The 14,677-nt window shown below is 41.9% G+C and overlaps 1 protein-coding gene across 10 annotated transcripts in view; it reads left to right on the forward strand.

Annotated features, from left to right (window-relative positions):
* POT1 (protection of telomeres 1) overlaps positions 1-14,677 on the forward strand; it is a 138,922-nt gene that overhangs the window by 90,341 nt on the left and 33,904 nt on the right. For all 10 annotated transcript variants that reach the window (XR_008308063.1, XM_053253347.1, XM_053253351.1 and 7 more), the window contains one exon: positions 2,197-2,352. Coding sequence is in view for 9 of the 10 variants with exons in the window: in XM_053253347.1 (XP_053109322.1) it covers positions 2,197-2,352 (156 nt within the window). In the remaining variant the exon portion in view is untranslated. The remainder of the gene's footprint in view (positions 1-2,196; positions 2,353-14,677) is intronic.

The following is a 14,677-nucleotide window of genomic DNA, read 5'->3' on the forward strand; positions in this document are numbered from 1 at the left end:
CGTAGTCCAAGTCCCTGGATGACCTCTTCCAGCGGTTTCATGTAGATGTTAAACAGCATGGGGGACAAGACTGAACCCTGTGGGACTCCACAGGCCAATGGCCATGGAGCTGAACAATAGTCTCCCAGCACCACCTTCTGGACCCTTACCCCAAGGAAGGACCGGAGCCACTATTAGTTGTGATTAGGTTATGACTGTGTGGTATTTTCCTGTATGCTACAATCTCTCAAAGAGGGAGGTTGCTAGAGCAATCACCTATGTATACGACGAATATTTATATGTTGCTTTTCAACAAAAGTATCCAAAGCGGTTACATAGATATAATAAATAAGTAAAATGGCTCCCTGTCCCCAAAGCATTCACAGTCTAAAAAACAAACATAAGATACCCAGCAACAGCCACTGGGGGGATGCTGTGCTGGGTACGGATAGGGCCAGTTGCTCTCCCCCTGCTAAATAAAGGGAATCACCACTATTAAAAGGTGCCTCTGCTCAGTTAGCAGGTCATAGAACTTTGATAAAGATGTGGAAGAACAGTTGAATAGAGCTTGGCTCAACCTTTGGAACTCTTATCTAACCAAAGAGGGAAGAAAGCTGTCATTCCTTCCTCTTTGGTTCCTTAATGTTCAGGTGCTGTTCTGTATTTCACCTGTTTATGCCATAATGCAATCAGCGAGGGTTTGTGTCAGGTCTTTGCAAATGGACCTGAGTATTGACTTTTTAGGACAACCCTTTGTCAGAATGACCGTTACGGGTGTGCAGGACCAGTTCAAGCTCGGACAGGCCCCACTTTGGATCAAAGCAGTTCGACCAGTTCAGGATGCTTGTAAAGGGGAAGCATCGGGGGATCCTTAGCAAGTTAAATTGTGCTGAAAAGAGTGGGGAGGGTGGGGGGAGGTTGTCTTAGGCGTGGCAGCTCCACGGTGGCAGGGCTGCAGCTGCTCCTCTAGGCCCCACCAGCACTCCCTCCCATCAGCACCAAAGTGATTTATTTGATGTTTCAATGGATTATTTCTTTCATCTCTGATCTGTGGTCTAACTTATTGACTAAAGATAAAGAGCTGCCATAGATTACACATCTGGTTTTAGAATTGTGGTAATGTCAATCATATCTCTGTATGTTCAAAATACTGCATTTCCCCCTATGAGCTTGTTGTTCTGGACCTCTTAGCCAGGCATGTTAATATCTCAAAAAGTTTAAAATGTTTTAAGAAATCATGACATTTGAAAAAGTAATTCACTTGATCTTCCTTTTACTGGTAATCTTGTTTAAGATCCTTGAAGAGATAAGCAATCAAATTTCTATGTAGTTTCAGTCCAGAAAAGCCGGTTCAGTGTCTAGTTGCATTTCCTGGGCCAGTCTTAAACCAGCATTCTAGGATCACTACTAGAGTTAATCAAACACAATATGGTTTGTGTCATCACTATTTCATTTTCTAGCACAGATAGAGAGCAACTGGGGAAAAGCTAGAATCTCAAAGTTCTTTGAAGCCTTTATGTGCTCAGAAAGATGGATAAAACCTACCGCCCCTTGTATGGAACCAGCAGTTCAGAAGCTATTTGTGTTGATCCTCACCTATAAGACTTCTTGCTCCTCCAGTATTAGACTTCTTCCATTTATGGTCTTTGATCATGAGGGCTGAAAAGTAATTTCTTAAATAAACAAATGCTACCTTTTCAGAAATGTAATATGATAAATTTATTTGGAGGAAAAGCTCAGTTTCCAAATCAGATCTTTGCTTTATACTTATTCTTTTTGATATTTTAAAGCTTCTTTACAAACAGGATAGGGAAATCTCATTCAAGAATATTGGCCTTAAGAACATAAGAACCTTAAGAATCCTGCTGGATCAGGCCGAAGGCACATCCAGTCCAGCATCCTGTTTCACACAGTGGCCCACCAGATGCCTCTGAGAAGAAATAATAAGTTCACTTGGCTAAATTGAATGAAATGTACATTGGCAAGCTAAAGAGTGAGTGAGTGAGTGAGTGTGTGTGTGTGTGTGTGTGTAAAATTTTAATTGTAACTTTTCCCCTAAACACATTTACTTGGAATTAAGTGTCAGTGTTTTGAATCAAACTTAAGCAAATGTGCTTAAAATCAGTGTCTTCATCTGGAATATCAAAATGAAACTGATATTGATAGAAACCTAATACTGTTAGTTCAAAAAAGATAATGAACTTTGCTTCATGGCAGGTCTGGGATGGCACACAATGTCCCTTCCCATCTTGGAAGGTGCTTGTTAAAGAAGATGACCTTGAAGAAGATGGCAGTCTTATCCATCAACTGAAAAATCTGACAGTGGACATTGTAGTTTATGATAACCATGTGCAGTTGGCAAAATCACTGAAGGTAACTACCTCAGTAATTCTAACTTGGATTTTTGCTGGTTTTGGTTTGCTTTATAATTGTGATCTCTCAAAACCTAGCAGCTTGGGTCTGCATTTATTTACACTGTATACTTGCCCATGAAAAACAAATGAAAAAGAGTAATTGTTTTAATTTGCCTTGAGTAAGCGGCCTCCTCACTAAGCACCTTCATTCCAGATATTGTGGTGTTATGTACTTGTGAACAAAAGAGAAAATGTCTTCCATGGCCTTTAATTATTTCTTGTAAATGAGATAAATTGCAGTTTAATTTGTAGTCTCCATTATAAGCAATATTTTTATACTTAGCAAAAGGCTGTTGCCTATGAAAGCTACCATTAGTGACTGTTTCATTGTACAATCCATACGATTTCTTTGGTGGTTCTGTAATGTTGATTTCTTAGGGAAAGAGAGAGAACAAAATAAGGAAATATTTCATCCTTACCAAAGAGTGCCATCTTGCTTCCACACAAAGCATCTGTGGCCAGGAAAGGTTTTTGTGACCAGAAATGAGCAAATAGCTGTTAAATGATGATGTGTCCTGTCATGTTATATTCTAAACCTCACTTTAAAATCATGTTTTATTGATGAATGAACTGTAGATCAGAAGATGGTGGGCAGTTCGAGGTTTATAGATCTTATTAATAGGTAGTGAGATACAACTGACCACAGGAAGTGTGTCCCTACCTAATACAACAGATAACATTGTGCATCGAAAGGATTAGACTATATTTTACTGTTGTGAGATCAGCTGACTTTCTACTAAAACCTCCCACTTGATATTGTCATAAATGCATGCTATATGCAAGGAATTTTACTCATTCTTCTGAACCTTATAACAAATTGGAACATGTTAGATTGTCAACCCTGATTTTAGGGGTATTTTCACCAAAGCTAATTTACCTGTTGTTCCTAGCTTCAGCCTGTTGGTTAAAATTCCCTGCTTCTATCTAACTGCGGTACATTTATTCCATGTCAGTGCTTCCTTTGTGTGGACGTTATGTAAGATCATTGTCACTATTCAGTCTGGCTACATGTTAACTAACCCTGTGAGCGTTCTGCCTACACATTGAGAGTTCTGAAGGTTCCCATGTCAAAAGGCAGAGAAATTTGGAAGGAATAGAAATCACACATGCAGTGAAAGAGTAGCCATTGGATGTCTTTCTTCACTGGCTCTTCTATTTATTTACACACCTGCTTATTTAATTACTCAGTTTATATATCACATTTTTGCAAAAATACTTCAAGACAGCTCCCAAATACTTTGAAAACACACTATAAAAATACAATATCATACAAAATATAATACAGTATACAATACACTAAAACAAACAAAATCATAAATATAGCAGTGTTAAAATCAGAAACAAAGCTGCATTGAATGGAACCAAAACAAAATCAGCCCATTCCCAAACCTGAGAGGGAAGGATGACGATGTATGAATCTCCCAGGCAAGGAGTTTGAAAGCCTAGATGCCACAACTGAAAAGACCCTGTCCCATATTCTTACCAGTCAAACTTGAGTTGGTTAGGCATATGGAACAGAGACAGCATGTCTTAATGGATGTGCAGCATCCATTAAGAGAGCAGAGTATCCTTTAAGATACCCCAGGCCCAAACTGTTTAGGGCTTTAAAGGAAATGATGATTAGCAACTTAAGTGGCACCTGGAAGCAATCAGGAAGTAGTATGGGAATACATATGCTTCCAAAAAGCAGCCCTTGCCACAACTCTGGCTGCAGCATTCTGCACCATTTGAAGTTTCTAAGGCCTATCTAGTCCAGCATCCTGTTTCTCACAGTGGCCCACCAGATGTCTCTGAGAAGCCCACTGCCAGAGGTGAGGGTGTACCCTCTCTCTTGCTGTTGCTCCCCTGATCAATGCTGATCATTGCTGTAATAATCTGAACAAGATATGACCAAGGCATGAGTGATCATGGCCAGATCTGCTTTTCCCAGGGAGAGCTGCAGTTGTCACCTCAACCACAAAGGAAGCTTATCTTCTTTTAACTCTCTTAGCATTTAATTTCCACTAGAGAGGCAGCGTGTATGTGTATGTGTATGATTTCTGTTTCCTCTAGATTTCTCTGCCAATTGTGGGTGGTTGGGAGGAAACTTCAGAACCCTCAACAGGGAGAGCTGTCAAATAGTGATGAGGTTGCTTTGTAGCCAGGCTCTAAAAATCATGCTTTAGCATTTTAGTGCTTTATTCCAATTTGAAACCAACACATGTTGCTGTGAACTTCCAAACTAAAATAAATGCATTGAACTCCTTTTCTGGATGAAGGCCAGAGCTGTAGGGGTGATTTTTAACAATAATGGGGACAATTGAGTGCTTTCTTTCACAAAAAGCTCTTTTCTACCTTAAGTATTTCTTCAAGATGGTGTTGCCATGTAAACTGCCGATCAAATGGTAGGTTATTCTTTTCAATAGCATCATGCTCCATTTTACTGCAGCAGCTGGGGTTTGGAAATGGTGGTTTAATGTACAAATCCACTTTGCGCTCTATTTATACCAAGAAGTCAATAGCTAAGTCTGTGTAAAAACTAAATGTTTAGTTTTATTTTAAAATGATATATATTTGAAAACATGGCAGTGAGCACAAAAGCATGTGGTGAGAAAAAAATGGGAAAATTGGGTGGCAATAGTATATTATGTATGGTTTTTTTCCAAGTAAGAGCACAGTGTGAAATTATATTGCAGTACATATGCCAGCAACAATTTGTCAAATGCACTGTGTTATTTTTCCTTGAATCCTAATACAAAACTTTAATTTCACTGAATTACATTCTACTAGAATGGTAAGTTATGGCTGCATTTATTTGCTATGGGTAAAATAGATAGCCTGTGTGATGTTGATGACTGTATTTATAGTTCAGGACATATTCTAGGTTTTTTAGCCATGTGTTTGTTGCATTCTAGGTAATCCAGTCATAATAGCTCCTGCATATACTATGCACTGGAATAAAGCATCAATTTGTTTATTGTGTTTCTAGGCCACTTGGTAGCATATGCTTATTTGGTATGGGTGGATGTTCCTATTTGTTGTGTTGGTGTAGATGAAACAAAGGGTTAAAGAAAGGCATATTTTCCCCCATCCCTAACAGACTGCTTTCCCTAGTATACTAAAGTGACATGAAGTGCTTTTGCACATCCTCTCCCATCTAAACCAGGCCTGCTCAAGTTCACCCCCCCCTGCAAATGTTGGCCTACAACTCCCATAATCCCTGGTTCTTCGACGTGGTCTCTGTCTTTTACACCATTGGGGCTATGCGCCTGCGCAGAGACCTCGTCGGAACCTAACAAGCTCAATTCGGCCATTGGACATCGACAAAGAAAGGTTGGCACATCAATTACCTGGAAGTGTTGGCCATATTCCATGCCCTAAAGGGTTTCTTACCTGTAATTACCCCTGCTAACTTGGCAAAGGGGCACCTTTTAATGTGGTGATTCCCTTTATTTAGCAGAGGGAGAATAATTGGCCCTATCCACCCCCAGCACAGTACCTCCAATGACTGTTGCTGATGTCTATCTTGTGTTTCTTGTTAGATTGTGAGCCCTTTGGGGACAGGGATCCATCTTATTTATTTATTATTTCTCTGTGTAAACTGCCCTGAACCATTTTTGGAAGGGCAGTAGATAAATTAAATTATTATTATTTCTTGTTTACACAGTCAGACAGGTGTTGTTGACTGGTTCATTTTATCCAGACATCGAGTCCTTCTCAAGGACCTGGGATGGCTGAATTTTATTGTCAATTGTTATAGATATCGTTGCAGAATATAGGCTGTTCCCAGTAAAGCTACTTTTTGTAATTGGCTGATGGTGATTTCTGTGACCCCTATGGTGTTGAGGTGCTCTTCAAGGTCTTTTGGAACTGCACCCAGGGCGCCAATTACCACTGGGATTATTTTGGTCTTTTTCTGCCACAGCCTTGCAATTTCAATTTGTAGATCTTTGTATTTGGTGATTTTTTTCTATTCCTTTTTCTTCTATTCTGCTATCCCCTGGTATTGCTATGTCGATTATTTTGACTTGTTTTTCTTTCTTCTCAACTACAGTTATATCTGGTGTATTGTGTGGCAGATGTTTGTCTGTTTGTAGTCTGAAGTCCCATAATATTTTTACTTATTATTATTATTATTATTATTATTATTATTACGGGTTGTTCAGTGACAATCCAAATGGACAATACAATGGCGAAAGCCTATATCAACCAGCAGGGAGGCCAGACCTCGAGGAGCCTCCTGCTCCTTTTGCTCGTGGCATTGGTACATGGCACATGCGGTGACACCTCATGCGGTCTACATCCAGGGGACCCTGAATGTCCAGGTAGACACGCTAAACAGACTGAAAACAGTCTCCCACGAGTGGTCCTTGGATTGGGCTGTACTCTGGGACATATTCGCAATGTGGGGTGCTCTGGCTCTGGATGTCTTTCCATCTTGGGACAATGCTCAGTGTGCCCTCTATTGCTCCAGAGGAGGAGAAGGCGAGGGCTGTCGAGATGATGTTTTCATCCTGTCCTGGACAAGCCCCTTCCTTTACCTGTTTCCTCTGTTGTCCCTCATACCAACGGTTCTGCACAAACTGAGGGAGGACCGTATCAAGGCCATCCTGATAGCCCCCTGGTGGCCCTGGTTTGTGGCTCTGAGGCGGCTGTCAGTGATTGGATACACCTCCCCGCTCTACGTTGCCTGCTGTCGCAGGAGAGAGGTCAGGTGCCCCATCCAGACATCTTGTCCCTGCACCTGAAGGCTTGGAAGATCCAACCGACTTCACAGTGAGACTCAGAAACATTCTGCTTGCAATTGCAGCTAGAAAGCCATTGACAAGGAAGTCATAGGGACATAAGTGGACATGTTTCTGTTCCTTTGGTACTCAAAATCTGAGGGAAGGTAGGATGCCTCCTTGTTTTAAGGAGGCAATTACCTGACTGCTTCTGAAGAAGCCTACCTTGGATCCCTCAGAGCTGAGTAACTACAGGCCTGTCTCCAACCTTCCGTGGCTGGGCAAGGTAATTGAGAGGGTGGTGGCCTCCCAGCTCTAGAAAATCTTGAAGGAAACTAATTATCTTGACCCATCTCAAACTGGCTTTTGGGCTGGCTATGGGGTGGAGACTGCCATGGTTGGCCTGATAGATGATCTCCAATTGGGAATGGAAAGAGGAAGTGTGACTCTGTTGGTCCTTTCGGACTACTTGGTGGTTTTCGATACTATTAACCATAGTATCCTTCTGGAGCATCTGAGGGAGTTGGGAGTGGGATGGACTGCTTTGCAGTGGTTCCGCTTCTGCCTTTTGGGCAGGTTCCAGATGGTGTCTCTTTGAGGCTTCTGTTCTTCAAAATCTGAACTTTTGTATGATGTTCCTCAGGGCTCCATACTGTCTTCGATGTTTTTTAACATCTACATGAAACCTCTGGGAGAGATCATCAGGAGATTTGGTGCAGGGTGCTGTCAGTATGCTGATGACACCCAAATCTATTTCTCCATGTCAGCATCATCAGGAGAGGGCATAACCTCCCTAAATGCCTGCCTGTAGGTGGTGATAGGCTGGATGAGGGATAACAAACTGAGACTAAATCCATATAAGACGGAGGTACGCGTTGTGTGGGGTCGGAACTCGAGAGACAATTTTGATCTGCCTGTTCTGGATGGGGTCACACTTCCCCAGAAGGAACAGGTACACAGTCTAGAGGTGCTTCTGGATCCAAGCCTCTCCCTGGTCTCCCAGGTTGAGGCAATGGCCAGAAGTACCTTCTATCAGCTTCACCTGATATGCCAGCTGCGTCCATTTCTTGAGATGAACGACCTCAGAACAGTAGTACATCTGCTGGTAACCTCCAGACTGGATTACTGCAATGCTCTCTATGTGGCACTTCCCTTGTATATAGTCCGGAAACTACAGTTGGTCCAGAATGCAGCAGCCAGGCTGGTCTCTGGGTCATCTTGGAGAGACCATATTACTCCTGTATTGAAGGAGCTACACTGGCTGCCGATAAGTTTCCGGGCAAAATACAAGGTGTTGGTTATAACCTATAAAGCCCTAAATAGCTTGGGCCCTGGGTATTTAAGAGAACGTCTTCTTTGTCATGAACCCCACCGCCCACTGAAATCATCTGGAGAGGTCCATCTGCATTTGCCACCTGCTCGTCTGGTGGCCACTCAGGGACGGGCCTTCTCCGTTGCTGCCCCGAGGCTTTGGAATGCACTCCCTAATGAAATAAGAGCCTCCCCGTCTCTGACAGCTTTTAAAAAGTCTTTAAAGAAGCATCTGTTCACCCAGGCTTTTAATTAATATTGTTTTAATGGTTTTAATTATGTTTTAAAATATTCTTTAAAAAAATTTAAACTGTTGTAATGTGTTAAACTTTTTGTTTTAACTAATGTTTTACTTTCGGTTTTTATTTTGTTGTAAACTGCCCAGAGACGTAAGTTTTGGGCGGTATAAAAATGTGTTAAATAAATTTTAAAAATAGGTTAGAATCTTAACTTATCTGTTCAAAATGTTTGTACCTATCTGTTATCCCTGAAAGAGTCTGGTTTGAAGCTGCCCTCTCTCAGAGTACATTTGGCAGACATTGTTGCGCATTCACCTGCTACCCGGGTTTCCTGGTTCAAGGACCCACTGGTTAAAAGTTTCCTAATGGGTTTATCCCATGTTTTCCCAAACGACCCTGTTATTTCACCAGTTTGGAATTTGTTGGTGGTTCTAGCTGGATTGCTTCGACCTCCCTTCAAGCATTTGGCTTCAATTGACCTTCGTCTACTGACGTGGAAGGTTGCCTTCTTGGTAGCGATCACCTCCACTAGGAGGGTGAGTGAACTGCGGGCCCTGAGGGTTGATCTACCGTACCTGCAGTTTCACAAAGATAAGATTGTGCTCCAACCGGATGTCAAATTCCTTCCAAAGGTGATTTCTACATTTCATCGTTCCCTGCCACTCACCTTGCCTGTATTTTTTCAAAACCCTTCCTCTGATGCAGAACGCAGGTTGCATCTTTTAGATGTTAGGAGAGCATTGTCCTTCTGTGTCCAGAGGTTGGCAGAATGGAGGAAAACTCCTTCTCTGTTTGTTCTGTAGGATGTGCCCCGCAAGGGCTTGCAAGTTTTTGCTCAGTCCCTTTCTAGGTGGATTGTTTCTACCATTGAACTTTGCTACAAATTAGCACATAAACAGTTACTTGCGACCATTAAGGCGTATTTGGTTAGGTCCATGGTGGCCTCTGTTGCCTGTGATCATGCTGTCCCTTTGGACACTATCTGTCAGGCAGCTACTTGGGCTGCACCATATTCCTTTATTCGTCATTATGCCATTGATGCCAGGGCAGAGAGCAGTGCTGAATTTGGCAGGACTGTCCTGCAGTCTATTTTCAGTTGATGTACTTCGTTTCATGAAATAAATACTTCTGGCAGATTGCATCTTGTTTCTGTTTGTTCCCTCCACCTTGGGTGCTAGCTTGTTATGTGCCCATTGGTGTGAAAGACAGAGACCACGTTGAAAAACTACAAGTTGCTTACCTGTACCTTTTGGTTCTTCTAGTCGTTATCTGTCCTTTTACATGCCCTCCCATCTTTCCCGCTGGGTCTGCTGAAGGCGAACTCTGTGACTGAGGGGATGTGGAGTGGCGCAGCCTCATATAGCGGCTGGGGGGTGGGGGTTCCCGCCCAAAGCAGGAGAATTGAGCTTGTTAGATTCCGGCGAGGTCTCTGCACAGGTGCATAGCCCATTTGTGTAAAAGGACAGATGGCCACTAGATGAACCAAAGTTACAGGTAAGCAACCTGTAGCTATTGCCTACTGTGGCTGGGGATTATGGGAGTTGTAGTCCGAAAACAGCTGGGGGGGCCTAAATTGAGCAGGCCTGACTGAACCTTTCTTGATCTATAACATGGGGAGGGTTTAAGATAACACATCTTCTCCTGAAGGTGCCAAGGTTCTGCAAGGGGCTTAGCAGGTTCTGTGTCCTTCTCCAAGGTAAAATTAGAGAACTTTGAACAATGGAGTAAAATGGGGCGAACTCAAGTACAGGCTTCCATAGCTCAGTGAACAGGAAGTAGTAGCTGACAGTCATAAGTTCCTGCCTCCCCTAGTCATGGGTTTAAATCCTCTGGTAGCTTATACATAGCTCGAAGCAGCTAGTGACCTCATCATTAGATAAAGATTGTCGTTTGGGGGATTTCACTCAATGTGCACATACCTGCACACAATCTTATTGGTGTTTGTGTGAAAGGAGCAAGCATTTTGCAAGTGAAGAATGACCACAGAAGGAACAAGTTGGGTAGTAGCTCAGGGAAAGAGCAATGTAACTGGAAGCAGAAGATGTAAGTTTGAGAGATGGGAATGCAGTTTCTACAAGCATCATCTCCTGATGGATGTCCCATCTACAACAATAATTGAAAATGGAAATGGGAGAGGTAGCAAATCCATAATCCGGATTCTGCCAGTCCTGAGGCAGCCAAAAAGGGCAGATAGCGAAATTCATGACGAAGCCTTTGTAGTCTTCCTTGGGCTTAACCTATGGCATGTCCACTTCCCTGCCCTCACTAGGAACCACTGTTATATTAGCTATTATTGAAGGGTGCTGTATGGAAACATAACTGTTTTGTTTCATTTTTTAAAATCAGGCTTGATATACAAAAAAGCCCAAGTTTGTTTTCTAGCAGTGAGCTAGGAAAATAGGCTGCAAAGAGCCAAACACACAGACACCCGAGGTTGTGAAGTGCACTATCCAATCGGAGTGAATGAACAGTGGTCTTGTTTTTGGTAACAGCCATATCATTCAGGGGCCCCAGATTTTGTTCCTTCCTTCTCCCCCCATCCCCAACCCCTTTTTCCCATCCAGTCATGCTTACCTCATAGTCAGGGAAGAGAGCTGGTCTTGTGGTGGCAAGCATGACTTGTCCCCTTAGCTAAGCAGGGTCCATCCTGGTTGCATATGAAAGAGAAACTAGAAGTGTGAGCACTGTAAGATATTCCCCTTAGGGGATGGAGCTGCTCTGGGAAGAGCATCTAGATTCCAAGTTCCTTCCCTGGTATCTCCAAGATAGGGCTGAGAGAGAGTCCTGCCTGCAATCTTGGAGAAGCCACTGCCAGTCTGTGAAGACAATACTGAGCTAAATGGACCAGTAGTCTTACTCAGTATATGGCAGCTTCCTATGTCATTCAGCTGATTGCCAGCTGCACACTCATCCCTGTCCCAAAATGGCTTACCTAAACACACACACACACACACACACACACACACACACACACACACGACACCAACAGCAAGCACTGTGAAAGATGCTGTGTGGGTATGAATAGTTACAGTTGCTCTCCTCCTGCTATCATATAAGAGATATAAGTAATAAGAGAACTATCATTTTAAAAAGTGCTTCTCTTTCTTCCCCGTAGTCGCAATCCAATCCTTCTTTAGTTAGCACAAGTCAAGGATAGGATTGAACTATAAAGAGTTTTTTTGTGTTTCCAGTGTTCGGCTATCATCCGACACAATATTATTTTTTGATCACTGTATGCTCTTAACATTGTGAGATTCAGTCTAATGGAAATCTTGCCGTATATAGAAAACATGGACAAATATGGGCATGCTTATCACATACTCTGTAATTCCTAATTCTCCATAATGCCTCTGACATTTGTTAGAGCTCTTTTAGTGGATGTGCTGTGTTCTTACGGGTTAAGGTACCACAAAAGCATTGGGTTAGCTCCAGATGTGTTCTTCCACATGTAAAAGGTGTCTTACACTCACAGAAGCACTGTTTCCCACCTGTGCGAGTGTGTTGATGAGAAGCGAAATTAAATCCAAAGAGATTTTGGATTTAAAAGGATAAAAATACAGTTCTCACACTTACACCAGCACAAGAGCTGGTGTAAGTGTGAGAACTATGATAAAATGTTTTTTTGTGCATTGTGACTTCTGCTAGTACTTGGGAAGGGACTATAGAACACAGTGTTAGAACCTTTTGCACGCAGAAGGTTCCAGGTTCAATCCCTGATAGTTCCGAGTAGCACAGCTAGAACTATCTGAAATCCTGTAGACGGCTGCCAGCACTGTCGATAACAAATAACACTGAGTTAGGGAGACCAGTGGTCTTACTTAGTATAAGGCAGCTTCATATGTTCAAATGTAAGCAATTGTAAATCAAATTGTAAGCAGTGCTAATGGCTGTTTTCTTTCTGCTTGTTGTTCTTTCGTTCCAATACACAGTCCTGATGGATTTTTGAAACATTAATTTTAAAAAAATAATTAAAAGTATTTGTGCAAACTCATCATAAAAAACTTGGTATGCACAATTCAGCAAAATAACAGAGTATAATGCTGCCCTCCATAGGAAAATATTGATACTGCAATCTGATTACATCAACTTTTGGCTGCTTAGAGATAAACCATCACAGGGAAAATACTTCTGAAACATAGTTGGGTTAAAAAACAGTAAAATATAATTTTATTTCCATAGCAGTACTAATGATTTTCTTCTAATCTAATATCCATTAATTCTTTTATACCCTAATCCTTTATATGCCTACACAGAAGTAAGCACCACTGTGCTCAGTAGAACTTACACTCTAGGAATTGTATAGTAAATCGGGCTAGATAGATAAACTTTATTGTGGTCTTTGACCAGTACAAGTAAATCGGGCGTCATTTTCACAATGTATACTACCTTTTGGGTGTGTGGGTGTGTTTATACCTCTTTAAGACAATGTTTCTGAAACATGTTGTTTGACCTTTCTTTAAAAGCCACAATGGTGTTGGATTTATTGTTAAAAGTGTTAAAATGCTCAGGAACTAATGTTATATTTGCTCTTCCTGGCAGCACTCTAATGTTGCAGGAAGGAGAGATCAGCTCTATATCTCTTAAACTCTATACTAGAACAATATGGTATTTTGTACTTTTCAGCACCACAAATCTTTTGAAGAAAGCAATAGTGCAGTTGCACTGGCCTATTTCCTGGGTACCCCAGGTGAATTAGCGTCTTCTTCTATCACAGCTTGGCCTACAGCAAGATAGTACTCTATTCATAACTTTAGAATGAGGCCAAAGAGAGAAAACTCCCTCTTCATCATACACTACTACTTTTCAATATATTGTTGGGGGCGGGAGGAAGCAAGTCCTCTATAGCGCAAGAACACAAACATAAATAGAATCTAAGCAAACAATCCCATTTTTAATTTACAGTGCAGTCCTGTGTGACTTACTCCCTAGTGAGTGAGTTTAAGCATTCTTAATCTTCAGTGCTCTTAAATCCATTGTCTGATAGACAGACTATTGAAGTCCTGCTGCAATCTCCCCTTCCCTCTGTGACTCCTGAAAACATGTTCTGAGAGTGACACAGTCCTCAGGGACATATTTTTAGGAGCACAGAGAGCTTCGGAGGGAAGGGGAGATATAAAAAATGGTCCTCCCCATAGCACATGCATGACATTGAATAGGGATGTGCCGAAACTTTATTCAGCATCCGAAATTCAGTCACATCCCTCTAAAAACAAGGGCTTACACAGCCCCTCTAAAGCCGAGGAGAGCAGGTCCATGCCTCCTGCTTCTCCAATCACCGCCATTGCCTTAATCCTGGCGCTCCCCCCAGCTATGCCCGCGCGCTGGTGGGGCATCTCCCAGCTGCCCCTGCATGACGCTGGCATGCACATGGCCTCCATGCATGTGTTTCAAGCATATCCCTAGCTGATCTTCATTAGTCTGGATGTAGGTCACTGTCTCCAGTGGGACTTAAGCAGCCTATTCTAAACCCTGTTTGCTCCGACATAGGTCCAACAGTTCCATGGGTTCACTTTTTAGTAAGTGTGCTTAGACTTGCAGCATCCTTGATAGGAACCCATGATAAAGAACATACTGCTTACGTATAATCAATGCTGATATACAATGGCCTGGATCTAAGGAGCTGAACTCCTTTCCAAACTGCTTTTGAAACACCCTCCAGTTTCAAAAACAGTTTGCCATGTTGCAGGGGAAATGGGTATAAATACCATCGAAGTTCCAGTTGCAGTAATTGTGTGATTTATTTATTTTTAAATTTGGTGCATAGTACCTTTGTATTATGGATACAACCTTCCCTTTTTATTTCACACCCTATAAAACTGTACATGTAAAAAGTGCTTTTAAAATACTTCTGAAAATGTTTACCTTTGCAGGGCATGCCCAGTTACTTAATGATTATTCTTTAAGAATGTTTCTACTATTTGATTAAAGAGTTGTCCAAGGAATAATATTTAAAAATATTAGAAGAGTTGCTAATTTTATGTTGGTTGTATTGCATATAAGTCTGCAAGCTAGAACTAAATATTCTGACCGA

This window comes from Hemicordylus capensis, chromosome 5, assembly GCF_027244095.1.
Source record: "Hemicordylus capensis ecotype Gifberg chromosome 5, rHemCap1.1.pri, whole genome shotgun sequence".
In the NCBI taxonomy this organism is placed as follows: Eukaryota; Metazoa; Chordata; class Lepidosauria; order Squamata; family Cordylidae; genus Hemicordylus; species Hemicordylus capensis.